Source organism: Rhinoderma darwinii, chromosome 1 (assembly GCF_050947455.1).
Source record: "Rhinoderma darwinii isolate aRhiDar2 chromosome 1, aRhiDar2.hap1, whole genome shotgun sequence".
In the NCBI taxonomy this organism is placed as follows: Eukaryota; Metazoa; Chordata; class Amphibia; order Anura; family Rhinodermatidae; genus Rhinoderma; species Rhinoderma darwinii.
In genome coordinates this window covers 640041502-640057259 of record NC_134687.1, presented here as the reverse complement: position 1 = coordinate 640057259, position 15758 = coordinate 640041502, and the positions used below count along the sequence as shown (strand labels likewise).

The window sequence follows — 15758 nt, the reverse complement described above, 5'->3', positions numbered from 1 at the left end:
GAACAGCCTGAGGAGCAACAATTCTTCAAAACCTATTGTAGATTCTGCTCACCTTTTTTCACCAACAGACAAACGCACTATGGTTTCAGCACCAGTCTCTACTGCCGTTCCTACTGTACCTAAGCACATTAATGTCCCTATGGATACTATTTCGGCACCACCCATTAATCTCCTTACTAAAGTACCCATCAATGCTTTTAAGGCTTCGGAATTGGAATTCCGTCTATTACAATTCCAATCCACCATTGAAGAGTCCTCCAATCCCATCCCAATATCCCTATCTCCTAATGAGTCAATTTTATCCTCTGACCATGGTATATCCCCCTCCCTCTTACAATTGTCCATTCATAATACCTCTGCTAGTCTTTTTGAAATGTCTCTACCCACCTGTACAGAGAATGTCGCCTTTGCATCATTGCCTAATGATGCAATTTTTGTTGCATCTGAAGCTGCAGCTTCAGCGCCTGTATCTTTTTTAGACACTACTACTTCTTTTTTAGGACTTCCCTCCCAACTCACAATGCCACCTGTCACGCCGACCATCAACAGCAACGACCAACTCATCACTTACCTCATAAGTCCAAAAATTCAAACAATTACACATTTTTTTCCCTTAGTTCAAAAAATATCGACAAAAAGAAAATTAGATATAGAGGAAGAAGAGGAGGCCTTAAACGAAATGCAAACAAAGAGACCCTCACCAACCAATCTGAAGAAACATCGAACCATTTATTAAAAATCAAACTTTTCAACTTATCCTCTTATGAATTTAATACACATGAGATTAGTCTCCTTAGCAAAGGTCTCTCTTTTTGCCCTGTCTCCCCACCCAATACTTTTGATCTCTTTATGGACCTTAATCGTTTTATCCGTAAACTTACCCTTACTAGGCATTTCTCTATGTCCAAAATGGCCCCTACCGTTCCATTACCGACTGCGATTTCTGAACCATCCACTTCAGTTAGTCCCCAAGTAATTATTGCCACTAATTTGAAGCCTAAATCAAACTTTTACCCTTTGCACCACCAAGGTGCTTTTATAGAAACCTTTTCTGCTTTAGTAGGTAATGAACTCAGATCCCTCGATAAACCCATTAATACTCCTCATAATCTCACTTACCAGGAGAGAATTGCATTGAAATCATTGGCCAAAAATAATACCATTGTGATCCGTTCTGCTGACAAGGGCGGTGGGATTGTTATCATGGACAAGGACAAATATTTGGATGAATCCTATAGAATTTTGGACGACAGCAGTTTCTATGTTAAACTAGCTATAAACCCGTTACCCATTCATATACCTAAATACGCCCTTCTTATAGATACAGCTTTCCATGAAGGGATCATCACCAAAAAAGAAAGAGGCTTTCTTAATATGCCCTTCCCAAGCATACCCTTTTTATACCATCTCCCAAAGGTGCACAAATCCATAACTAACCCCCCAGGTCGTCCGATCATATCGGGGATCGGGTCCCTTACTAGCAACCTCTCACATTTCATTGATACTCACCTTCAACCTTTAGTAGTCAGTCTTCCATCATACCTTAGGGACTCGACCCAAGTAATCAGAGAACTTCATTCACTTAACATCACCAATTCTATGTACCCCATCAATTTCCTCACAGCTGATGTAACTGCCCTCTATAGCAATATTCCCCACTCCAAAGGTCTAAAGGTCATTAGTTCTGCATTATCCACTAAAACCTGTATGCCAGAGAATCAAATTGTATTTTTAAACAAATGTGTTGACTTTATTTTAAATCATAATTCTTTTACTTTTGATAATAAATTCTACAACCAAATCAAAGGATGCGCCATGGGCTCAAAGTTCGCACCGTCTTATGCTAATTTATACATGGGACATTTTGAAGATCACTATATATACCATGATCACCCCTTCAAAAGTAAAATTCTATTTTATAAACGTTATATCGACGACCTCCTCTTCATTTGGTTGGGCAATGAGACCGAAGCTTCATCTTTCATTGATCATCTAAATTTAAATAACTTAGGACTTTCTTTTACATACACTTTTTCCACTCTGTCTATTGACTTTTTAGACCTAACCATTTCATTTGACACCAGAATTAACAAATTTATAACAAAGACACATTTCAAAACTGTTGATGTAAATAGCTACTTAAATTTCAACAGTGCCCACTACCCCCCTTGGATTAAAAATGTTCCCTTTGGACAGTTTAGAAGAGTGAGAAAAAATTGTACAACCGACTCCGATTTTACAGAGGAATGTAACCTATTGGAAAAAAGGTTCAGGGAAAAACATTTTCCTTTAAGTTTAATCAAAGGGGCACGTCAGAAAGCTTCTTTATTGTCACAATCTTCGTGCATTAAGCAAGATAGAGCAATCGAAAATAAACAGAAATTTAGTAATAATTTTATTACAACTTTTAATAGTGGAAACAAAAAAATCCGAGAGGTCCTTGATAAACATTGGCACATTTTGAGGAATGATCCCTTTTTAAAAACTGAATTACCGGATAGACCCACCATTACCTATCGACGATCAAAATCTCTTAAAAATATTTTAGCACCTAGTAAACTAAAAAATCCCATGGTACCTGTTTCCAGTTTGCTTCCTAGAATTTTGGGCTCTTTCAAATGTGGCCGACAGAGATGTATGTGTTGCACTAATATCACTCACAAGACCTCCATTTACACGTCCACAATGACTAAAGAATCTTTTAAGATCAATAGTTTTCTGAACTGTGGAAGCTCGTTCGTCATTTATTTGTTGGAATGTCCGTGTCATCTCCAATACATTGGCCGTACTACGCAATGTTTACGGACCAGAATCAATAACCACAGATTCAACATAAATACTGGTTTTTTAAAACATAGTGTCTCTCGACATTTCTCCACTACACATAATAGTCAATTTAGCAGTTTGCTCATTACACCTATAGAGCAAATTCCGCACAATATCACTGATCGATTCAGCAAACTTAAGCAACGCGAAAACTACTGGATTTTTAAAATGAAAACCCTTCAACCTGATGGCCTTAATGATGTCTCTGAGTCCACTTTGGATTAATAATTGGCTTAATTACTAATACAGTATATTCTCATTTTTTCCATTTTTTGATATATGTTTCAGTTCATGATATGACATTATATTATATATTCATGACTATACTGTTTTTTGACCCATGTTGTCGTCTTAATATATTTGTGTATTTTATGTTTTGTACCATTAATGTTTTGTTTTATCTTCATCGTTGCTTACTTTTATTTTCTCTTGCATCATCAGTGTTTCTTTCCGTTACAGATTTATTCTGTATTTCTTTGTAATATATTCAGGTCATATGCCCTTTGCCATCATCAGTATTAATAGTACATACTGTTAATTATCAGTTACTGTCCTTTACATTTGTACATTTCATTATTTAGCCTCTTGTCCCCATATCATTCTTCATCTTTATTATTTCGTTCTTTACCTATTATCATTTACCGGCTGTCGGCTTTAATATCGGCTTTATAGCGTATCATTATACCATACCAGATTCATTTGTTCACTAATTTCTTATTAATTATTCATATCCAGTATTGGTACCCTTATTCTCTCAGTAATGCTCATATTTATGTTTTTGCATTCCAAATTTACACATATGACATCCCTTTTTTCTACATTCGTTGAGCTGTTATTTATTTATGTTTTACCGGCATTTGCCGACTGCATTCTTTTGTGTGTATTAGGATTAAGTTCCAATTGTCTTTTTGACTCTCCTGATTATCGTGCCATTATACGGCCTATTTATACATTTTACATACTTTTTATTCTTATATTGTTTATAATTGTTGTATTGACACCAGCACCTATTTATCCGTTTATTTCACGGATAACCCCTCATCCTGTTCTGCATCCCCTGATTTGGTACCACCTGTTTCATTGTTCCTATATTGTTTCCTAGCATATGGACTTGATCTTTCCTTTTTTATCATTTTTATTATTTTGATTACGTTTATTATTTTTTGGTCATTGTTATCTGTCATTTTTTAACCTTTGAACTCTGACGTCACTTGAACGCCCTGCCCCTGTTCACATTGGCGGGTTTTTTCGAACTTTAAGACTCTATTTAAACTGTGATGTCTGTGCTCTCTTTCATGACCTGATGAAGATGCCGGTACGGCATTGAAACGCGTAGTCGTATTACCAATAAAATTTTATTTAATTATCATCATTTTATCATTGGATTATCATCAACATTCCGTAGTTTTCACTTCGGTCTTATCCGTGTGCAGCAGCGCCCTTGCAGACTCTTTTTTTCAGCCTACCCAGCAGACCATCAGAGAGGGAGCACAAATGTTAGGAGTGGCCAAATCAACAGTTTGGTACATCCTTGAAAACATAGAGCGCACTGGTGATCTCGTGAACTCCAAAAGGCCTGGACGTCCACGGAAGACAACAGTGGTGGATGACTGCAGAATCCTTTCCATGGTGAAGAAAAATCCCTTCACAATTGCTACCCTAGTGTAGAACACTCTCCTGGAATTAGGTGTATCTAAGTCTACTATAAGTGTATCTAAGTAGGTGTATCTAAGTCTACTATAAAGAGAAAACTTCATGTGAACCAATAAAGAGGGTTCACCACAAGGTGCAAACCATTAATTAGCCTCAAAAATAGAAAGGCCAGATTAGACTTTGCCAAACAACATGTAAAAAAGCCAGCCCAGTTCTGGAACAGCATTCTATGGACAGATGAAACTAAGATCAACCTGTACCAGAATGATGGGAGGAAGAAAGTGGAGAAAGTTTGGAACGGCTCATGATCCAAAGCACACCACATCCTCTGTAAAACATGGTGGAGGCAGTGTGATGACATGGGCATGCATGGCTGCCAAAGGCACTGGGTCACTAGTGTTTATTGATGATGTGACTGAAGACAGAAGCTGCCGGATGAATTCTGAAGTGTTCAGGGATATACTTTCTGCTCTGATTCAACCAAATGCAACAAGGTTGATTGGACGTCGCTTCACATTACAGATTGACAATGACCCAAAACATACTGCGAAAGCAACCCAGGAGTTTTTTAAGTCAAAGAAGTGGAATATTCTGCAATGGCCAAGTCAATTACCAGATCTCATCCCGATCAAGCATGCATTTCACTAGCTTAAGACAAAGCTTAAACCCTTAACGCCGAAGGACGGATATATCCGTCCTCTGCAGCTGCTAGTTCGCGCAGGAGGACGGATATATCCGTCCTGTGATGGTGCGGGTACTGCCACTGTACCCACACGATCAGCCGCAGGAGCACGGCTGTTATACACAGCCTGGCTCCTGCTGCAATTGCCGGAATCGAAGCGCGCTCCGATTCCGGCAGTTTAACCCATTAAATGTCGCTGTCCATAGTGACAGCGACATCTAATGTGTTTGACAGAGGGAGGGATCTCCCTCTGTCACCCCATCGGCGCCTCCGCAGAGAAATCGCGGGTCGCCGTCCGGTTTCCATCGCAGCCGGGGGCCTAACAAAGACCTCCAGGTCTGCCTTCAGCATCTGCCTGTTAGGTCATGCCAGTTTTACACTGACAGGCAATAATGCTTTGGCATACTAAGTATACCAAAGCATTATATATGCGATCAGCAGATCGCATAGTGAAGTCCCCTGGTGGGACTAAAAAGAAAAATGTATATCGGTTAAATAAAGTTTGTGAAGAAAAAAAAAAATGACAGTCAAAATCAAATAAAACCCAAAAAGTGGTTTTATTTAGTAAAAGTGTCAAAACAAATAACACATACACATATATGACCAATAAAATGAACACATTAATTAAACCGCCGGATGAACGGCGTCCAAAAGTAACGCAAAAAACCACGGCAAAATTCTCTCTTTTCTCCCATTCCCCCCCCAAAAATAAAATAAAAGTTAATCTATAAGTCCTATGTATCCCAAAATAGTACTAATGAAAACTGCACATTGGCCCGCAAAAATCAAGCCCACATACGGCCACATCGACGGAAACATAAAAAAATTACGGCTCTTGGAATGCGGCGATGCAAAAACAAGTAATTTTTTTCTAAAAGGGTTTTTATTGTGCAAACGTAGGAAAACATATAAAACCTTTACATATTTGGTATCCCCGTAATCGTGCCGACCCGTAGAATAAAGTTAACATGTTATTTACGCTGCATAGTAAACGGCGTAAATTTATAACGTGAAAATTAATGCTGGAATAGCTGCTTATTTTCAATTCTCCTAAAATAAAGTTAATAAAAGTTAATCAATGTATTATAAGCATCTAAAAATGGTACAATTACAAAATACAACTCGTCCTGCAAAAAACAAGTCCTTATACGGCTATGTCGACGGAATAAAAAAAAAGTTACAACTCTTGGAATGTGACCGTGAAAAAACGAAAAATAATCCTTGGTCATTAACGTGCAAAATGGCCTGGTCATTAAGGGGTTAAGGCAGAAAGACCCACAAACAAACAACAACTGAAGACCGCTGCAGTAAAGCAGAGCAAAGCATCATAAAGGAGGAAACCCAGCGTTTGGTGATGTCCAAGGGTTCCAGACTTCAGGCAGTCATTGCCTGCAAAGGATTCTCTACAAAGTTACTTTTTTTTATGGTAATGTTAATTTGTCCAATTACTTTTGAGCTCCTGAAATGAGGCGGCTCTGTAGAAAAATTGTTGCAATTCCTAAACGTTTACAGGATATTTTTGTTTAACCCATTGAATTAAACCTGAAAGTCTACACTTCAATTGCATCTCAGTTGTTTCATTTCAAATCCAACACAGAGCCCAAATCATGAAGATTGTGTCACTGTCCAAATAATTCTGGACCTAACTGTATTCTCCCTTTTTTTTCCCCCACTCGCCATAACAGCACAAGGTAGAGGAAACTTGGGGTTATATAAATGTAAAGCTTCCTCCAACATCTCAGTGGTTTCCCATCCCTTGTGTGGAATAGTCGTTATTCTTACTACATGTACTTTTTCTAACTGATAATTGAATGGGGTCTTCACCAATGGTTCCCGTTTCAAAGGGATGCCCTAGCCCTTTTCTGTTTGTTGGCAGGTTGCTCTTAAGAGGTCTTAACTACATGCAGAGCAGGGAGACATTAGCTCCTCGTCTCACTTACAAGGCGCTGGGTCCGAGGAGCAGGTGGTGAGGGGCAAAACAATGTCATTTCGGCTCTGATTAATAAACATAGAATGTAAGGTGTAGAGAGAAGTGTCTGATGTATAGACAGATATACAGTAGTCATGTATTCAGTCACTGTGTGTTTCCTACAGATGGATCCTATAGGAGAAATCCACCAGAGAGATGTCCCAGTCTTCTGTATTCCCAGAACAGCCCAGTGGAAAATCACAATGTCCCTGAGAATCATCAGGTAGATGAAGCTGAGCCCTATACCAGATCTACATAGGCGGGGGTGTGGAGCTTTTTGGTCCTGCGGTCATAGATGTGGTCATAGATTTTGGTGGTTTCTTATGTTGATCTGTTAGATTCTTCGCACTCTCTGCTGTATTGTACTGAATTGTTACATATGTGAAATCAGGGGGAAAATCTGACTAATATCAAAGTGGAGGAAGAAGCAGAAGAAGAGCGGGTGAGGGGCGTTCAACCATGTAAGAGTGAAGTGGAGGAGGAAATTCCAGGAGGTGTTACCACAGGTAAGCAATAATGAATTTAGAAAGTGAATTGGGAGGTTTGTTAAAGAGGCTCTGTCACCAGTTTATAACTGCCCTATCTTCTACCTAATCTAATAGGCACTTTAATGTGGAAAAGTTGTGTTGTTGTTTTTTAAAAATGTTTATTTTTGACAAAGTTATGAGCATTTTAAGTGTTATGCAAATTTGTTCTTAATGCCCAAGTGGGCGTTTTTTACTCTTGACCAATCAGCGTCATACACGTCTCTTCATTCATGTCCAGCTTAATCCACAGCACAGCGAGATCACGCTGTGCTATCACTCCCGTAGTTCCTTCACACAAGCGACGGGAGAATGACCGAACATCGCCTCCAGCCTGTTGACAGAGCCTCTTTAACCTCTTAACGCCGAAGGACGGATATATCCGTCGTCTGCAGCTGCTAGTTCGCGCAGGAGGACGGATATATCCGTCCTGTGATGGCGCGGGTACTGAGACTGTACCCACGCGATCAGCGGCAGGAGCACGGCTGTTATACACAGCCTGGCTCCTGCTGCAACTGCCGGAATCGAAGCGCGCTCCGATTCTGGCAGTTTAACCCATTAAATGCCGCTATCAATAGTGACAGCGGCATCTAATGTGTTTGACAGAGGGAGGGAGCTCCCTCTGTCACCCCATCGGCGCCCCCGCAAAGAAATCGCGGGTCGCCGTCGGGTTTCCATGGCAGCGGGGGGTCTAGCAAAGACCCCCAGGTCTGCCTTCAGCATCTGCCTGTTAGGCGATGCCGAAGGCATGACCTAACAGATTTCCTGTCAGTTTTACACTGACAGGCAATAATGCTTTGGTATACTAAGTATACCAAAGCATTATATATGCGATCAGCAGATCGCATAGTGAAGTCCCCTGGTGGGACTAAAAAAAAAATGTCAATCAGTTAAATAAAGTTGGTGAAAAAAAAAAATAATAATTACAGTGAAAATCACATAAAACCACTTTTTTTGCCCAAGAAGTGGTTTTATTTAGTAAAAGTGTCAAAACAAATCACACATACACATATATGGTATCCCCGCGATCGTAACGACTTGAACAATAAAATGAACATATTAATTAAACCGCCGGATGAACGGTGTCCAAAAAAAACGCAAAACACAACGGCAAAATTCTCTCTTTTCTCCCATTCCCCCCATAAAAAATTAAATAAAAATTAATCTATAAGTCCTATGTACCCCAAAATAGTACTAATGAAAACTACACTACACTACAAAAATCAAGCCCCCATACGGCCACATTGACGGAAAAATAAAAACGTTACGGCTCTTGGAATGCGGCGATGCAAAAACAAGTAATTTTTTTCTAAAAGGCTTTTTATTGTGCAAACGTAGGAAAACATATAAAACCTTTACATATTTGGTATCCCCGTAATCGTGCCGACCGATAGAATAAAGGTAACATGTTATTTACGCTGCATAGTAAACGGCGTAAATTTATAACGTGAAAATCAATGCTGGAATAGCTGCTTATTTTCAATACTCTCCTAAAATAAAGTTAATAAAAGTTAATCAATATATTATAAGCATCTAAAAATGGTACAATTACAAAATACAACTCGGCCCGCAAAAAACAAGCCCTTATGTCGACGGAATAAAAAAAAAGTTACGACTCTTGGAATGCGACCGTGAAAAAGCAAAAAATAATCCTTGGTCATTAACGTGCAAAATGGCCCGGTCATTAAGGGGTTAAGGTGAGGTTCTGTCTTAGTTCTACATTACAGTAACACTTCAGACAATGTGTTATACATAGTGCAGGACCCGAGGGAGCTGTGACTGCACATAGAAGTTCTCTACTAGGTGTTCTATGAATCCGGTAATGCACTAGGCTTAGCATCAATTTTTGAGGGGCACCAGCTGAAATTAACATCTGCACTAATGGCCGAGATTTTTAACCACTTAAACACCACATCAATTCTTATAGGGAGCTCATCCAAGACGCTTCCATACTTGACACTGTAAGGATGGATTCAGACACAGCGCGTTTTTTTTTTCTGTTTTGTTTTTTTTACAACGTTGCACACAAGCCACAATGGGAAATATGGTCTTCAGTATATTTCTGTAATACAACCTTAGACGGTCATATCAAGGAAACAGATCTCTGCTATAATCTACTGTACACTAAATAGCATGGAACCTGTCTACTTGTAGGTCTCCTTTAAGGGACTTTAAAAAGCTTTTAAATTGGATTTCACCCTTTATCGACAAGTGATCTCATTTGGATCTCGTGGTTATGGCCACTGTACCCATGAGATCAGGAGCATGACTGTAAGGCCTCATTCAGATGAGCGTGTCCATTTTGCGCCTGCAAAAACGGACCGTATTTCATGTCTGTGTTGCGTCCATGTGGTTTTCGTGTGGCATCAATTTCTCATGTCCGTGTTTCTTTTTCTCAGCATTTCTTTAGCAACTGATGTGTGAAACACGGACAGCACACAGATGTCGTCCGTGTGCTGTCCGTGTTTTTCACGCACACAGACTTTAATAGGCAACGTGGTCTGCAAAAAACGGACCAGAATATCACATGCGGTGAGTTTTCACGCAACACATGCACACTTAGAACGGAAAACGGAAAAACATGAATGAATAGCCCCAATAGATTGCATGGGTCAGTGTGCTGTCAGTTATTTCAACGGACAGCACACTGACGTGAAAAACACGCTCCTGGGAATTTGACCTTCTACACAGCCGGGCTCCTGCTGCAAGTGCCGGGATCAATAGCGACTGCTGAAACTAAGGTGTGTGACAAAGGGACGGGGGCTTCCTCTGTCAGCCCCTCACCGCCCCGAATTAAGTTACCATGGCAGCAGATGGCCCAGGTCTGCCATCAGTAACTTCTTATTAGGTTACCTGGCTGTGATAAAGGCAGTTGTGCTTTGGAATGCTGAGACCCCTGGAGGGACAAATAAAGATATTTTAAGTATAGTTATAAATAAAGTTTAATACAAATGAAAAAGGACACGCTCCCCCCCAAATTAGAATCATAATGACCCATAGAATAAAGATATGTTATTATACTGCACGATGCTTTGTGTAGAAAGAGAAAAACAAAGATTTTTAAAAAAAGGCTTGCGAGTTTGCTGCCCCCCCTAAATAAATTATATGTAGGGGACTTCCGGTAGACGTCACTTTGCATCGGGCACAGTTTTGAAGAGCTGCTACATGTGGACGGTAATAAAGCCCAGAAATAATCCTACCTGCTAGGCGAAAAAAGAGTAGGGTGGCAAGGTCCTGCTTCTCAAGGACATGCTCTCCCCCATCCTCAGCGGTCGCTGCCCACATCATATGCACAGCGTGGTACATGCACTACTATCACACACCATACTCACATGACTCTCTTCCCCATGCTCTAAGAAATAAGTGGCTCCGTTACCCAGCACGGAAGATCCAGGGAAAGGGACCCGGCGCTGCAGGGGAGGGCCGAGAAGCAGGCAAGACCTTGTGTAGCTGGGAGAGTTTTCTGTCCAAAGTTTAATCCAGGGAACTACTGACACCCACGTACTGATTCTAATCGGGCCCAGGAAACTCAATCTGCAGGACGTGCTCATTCACCCTGTGGTGGAGCTAGGGATATCGACCAGTCCTTCACTGTCCTTCCTCAACACACCCAACATATTTACAGCTCCCTTGGGAGAATTTTCCTCATTAAGTTGCACCCACAACCCTGCAATTGACCCTCTTGAGTTCCTTGGGGGTGGGCACATTTTACCATTCTCAGTTGGATGGTTGAGAATTACTATAATCCTCTCTTGCTCTGGCTATTCTGCAACGCTTCTCTCTTTCATTGTTACTTGCTAGAAGTGGGGCTCATATCCCTTTCTTCCATCATCTTAGATATACATATACTATAGGATCCTAGTTTAATCTTTTTTACTCCGACCATATAGTTGTTCATGGCTCTGCAGCTCTTCCTCCGATATATATACCTCAAAATCGTGATACTATATACCTTGTTTTATAGAAGCTCACTCATATTTAATTCTCATCCCGTCATTCCTTTCCACACTATTTACACGTTTATGGGCAATTCGGTATCATCTAGTAAAAATATACACTCCAAGCAAGTAGTAAAAATATGCCTTCATCACATAGGGAAGATACGTATATGGATGAAAATAAGTTGCGATTACTGCGTTATTTATGCCGGCGATAAATGCTCGTCTGGCTGCTTTCAAATTTTCACTGGACTTAATAGTTAGTCTAAATCAACTACGCCTAATCGGTGTACCAGAATCTGTATGACCTGACAAATCCAGGTCACCTCCGCATGGCTCCCTCAGGCACTTAAGATTATGGATTCTTCTGGTGCTATTGCCGTAGAAAGAGCACACAGAATTGTGCCTGATCAACCATTAATCCATGAAGATCAAAGTTTGCTCCTGTTTCGGGACTTTTCTACTGCAGTGGCGATAAAACGCAGAGCATTCAAACCGGGCTACAAAATTCTTGTGGCAAAGAACATCTGTTTTAGGCTCTAATATCCTTCTAAACTTAGATTCTCACTTGATGATAAAACCTGGCTCTTAGATGACTCACAGAACGCGATGGACTCTCTTCACCCCTGTAAGCGAGCTTCATCACCTTCATCTACTACTTAATATGTGGTATCACTACCACTAATGTTGGACACACGGTTAATCTTTGTGGAGGTTCATAACTGTGTAACAGCCAAATCAAAAATGTCATAATGCTTATTTATTATTCCCTGTTTATTCAATTTCACTGTTCTACATCTTTAACTCCTTAACGCAAAATCACGTGCATGTACGTCGGGGGATGTGGTGACTTCGCATGGCGACATACACTACCGATCAAAAGTTTAGGGTCACTTAGAAATTTCCATATTTTTGAAAGAAAAGCACAGTTTTTTTCAATGAAGATAACATTAAATTAATCAGAAATACACTCTATACATTGTTAATGTGCTAAATGACTATTCTAGCTGCAAACGTCTGGTTTTTAATGCAATATCTACATAGGTGTATAGAGGCCCATTTCCAGCAACCATCACTCCAGTGTTCTAATGGTACATTGTGTTTGCTAACTGTGTTAGAAGGCTAATGGATGATTAGAAAACACTTGCAAACCCTTGTTCAATTATGTTAGCACCGCTGTAAACAGTTTTGCTGTTTAGAGGAGCTATAAAACTGACCTTCCTTTGAGCTAGTTGAGAATCTTCCATATGTCCCCACATTATAAACTGAAATACCAGCAAAACCCCACATTATAAACTGAAATACCAGCAAAACTCCAAACAAAACTACTACCAAGCAAAATTCAAGGGTGTTTCTTACATTTTGGCACCTCAAGGCCTCTGAAAACCTATTATTATGTGCCTGGAAAACCTCCTAACCAAAAAAGTGGCCCCAAAATCCACAAGGTGATCCTTTATTTCTGAGGCCTGTGTTTCAGTCATCTAGCACACTAGGGCCACATATGGAAAATTTCTAAAAACTGTAGAATCAGAGTAATACATATTGATTTATGTTTCTCTGTTAAAGAGGCTCTGTCACCAGATTTTGCAACCCCTATCTGCTATTGCAGCAGATAGGCGCTGCAATGTAGATTACAGTAACGTTTTTATTTTTAAAAAACGAGCATTTTTGGCCAAGTTATGACCATTTTCGTATTTATGCAAATGAGGCTTGCAAAAGTACAACTGGGCGTGTTGAAAAGTAAAAGTACAACTGGGCGTGTATTATGTGCGTACATCGGGGCGTGTTTACTACTTTTACTAGCTGGGCGTTGTGTATAGAAGTGTCATCCACTTCTCTTCACAACGCCCAGCTTCTGGCAGTGCAGACACAGCCGTGTTCTCCAGAGATCACGCTGTGACGTCACTCACAGGTCCTGCATCGTGTCGGCACCAGAGGCTACAGATGATTCTGCAGCAGCATCGGCGTTTGCAGGTAAGTCGATGTAGCTACTTACCTGCAAACGCTGATGCTGCTGCAGAATCAACTGTAGCCTCTGGTGCCGACACGATGCAGGACCTGTGAGTGACGTCACAGATCTGCACTGCCAGAAGCTGGGCGTTGTGAAGAGAAGTGGATGATACTTCTCATCAGAACGCCCAGCTAGTAAAAGTAGTAAACACGCCCCGATGTACGCACATAATACACGCCCAGTTGTACTTTTACTTTTCAACACGCCCAGTTGTACTTTTGCAAGCCTCATTTGCATAAATACGAAAATGGCCATAACTTGACCAAAAATGCTCGTTTTTTAAAAATAAAAACGTTACTGTAATCTACATTGCAGCGCCTATCTGCTGCAATAGCAGATAGGGGCTGCAAAATCTGGTGACAGAGCCTCTTTAACTTCTGCTGTATTACAGGAAAAAAAATATTACAATTTAATTTCTGCAAAAAATGGTTACAATTTTACATTTCACTTCCACTTTACTTTAATTCCTGTGAAACACCTAAAGCTTTCTAACATCCTAAAGAAATTAAAGGACATTTAAAAAATTATGCCAACATAAAGTAGACATGGGTTATGTGAATTATTTTCAATTTTGTGTGTTATGATTGTCTTCCAAGCAGAAAAATACTATTTATCTATTTTTAAAAAAAGCATTTTTTTCCTAAATTTTAACCCCTTTAGGACACAGCCTGTTTTGGCCTTGTGGACACAGATGATTTTTTCAAATCTGACATGTGTCACTTTATGTGGTAATAACTCCGGAATGCTTTTACCTATCCGAGCGATTCTGAGATTGTTTTCTCGTGACATATTGTACTTTATGTTAGTGAAAAAATTTGTTCGATAAATTCAATATTTATTTGTGAAAAACTTCAAATTTTAGCAAAAATTTGCATTTTTCTACATTTAAATGTATTTGCTTGTGAAACAGATAGTAATACCACATAAAATAGTTACTAGTTATCATCCCCCATATGTCTACTTTATGTTTGCATCATTTTTTTCACGTACTTTTATTTTTCTAGGACGTTACGAGGCTTAGAACTTTAGCAGCAATTTCTCATATTTTCAAGAAAATTTCAAAAGGCTATTTTTTCAGGGACCAGTTCAGTTCTGAAGTGGCTTTGAGGGCCTTATATATTAGAAAGTCCCCATAAATCACCCCATTTTGAAAACTGTACCCCTCAAGGTATTCAAAACCACATTCAGAAAATATTTTAACCCTTTAGGCGTTTCACAGCAATTAAGGCAAAGTAGAGGTGAAATTTACGAATTTCATTTTTTTTTGCCGAAATTCATTTGTAATAAAAAAAAATCTGTAACACAGAAGGTTTTACCAGGGAAACGCAACTCAATATTTATTGCCCATATTCTGCAGATTTTAGAAATATCCAACATGTGGCCCTAGTGCGGTAATGGACTGAAATACCGGCCTCAGAAGCAAAGGACCACCTAGTGGATTTTGGGGCCTCCTTTTTTTAGGAATATATTTTAGGCACCATGTCAGGTTTGAGGAGGTCTTGTGATACCTAAACAGTCGAAACCCCCCCAAAGTGACCCCATTTTGGAAACTACACCCCTCAAGGCATTTTTCTAGGGGTATAGTTAGCATATTGACCCCACAGTTTTTTTGCAGAATTTAGTGGAATTAGTCTGTGAAGATGAAAATCACCTATTTTTCTGTGGAAACATAGAATTTTTTCATTTTTACAAGGAATAAAGCAGAAAAGCACCCCAACATTTGTAAAGCAATTTCTCCCGATTACAGCAATACCCCATATGTGGTCATAAACTGATGTTTGGACCCACAGCAGGGCTCAGAAGGGAGGGAGCGCCTTTTGGATTTTGGAGCGCAGATTTTGCTGGATTGGTTTTCAGTGCCATGTCGGGTTTGCAACGCCCCGGAGGGACCAAAACAGTGGAAACCCCCCAAAAGTGACCCCATTTTGGAATCTACACCCCTCAAGGAATTTTTCTAGGGGTATAGTGAGCATTTTGGCCCCTCAGGATCTTTTTTAGAGCGAAGGTGACCAAAAAACAGCGATTTTGGCGCTTTAAATTCTTTATTTATTACAGCGTTCACCGTGCGCAATAAATTACGTTTTAATTTATTCTGCCGGTCGGTACGATTACGCCGATACCATATGTGTATAGTTTTTTTTAAGTTTTGCAGCGT

The 15758-nt window shown here is 39.9% G+C and overlaps 1 protein-coding gene across 1 annotated transcript in view; it reads left to right on the top strand.

Annotated features, from left to right (window-relative positions):
- Window positions 1–15758, top strand: part of LOC142661064 (uncharacterized) — a 99261-nt gene that overhangs the window by 75384 nt on the left and 8119 nt on the right. The window contains exons 5-6 of the mRNA XM_075838321.1: window positions 7256–7353; window positions 7522–7636. Of these exons, the coding sequence (XP_075694436.1) occupies window positions 7256–7353; window positions 7522–7636 (213 nt within the window). The remainder of the gene's footprint in view (window positions 1–7255; window positions 7354–7521; window positions 7637–15758) is intronic.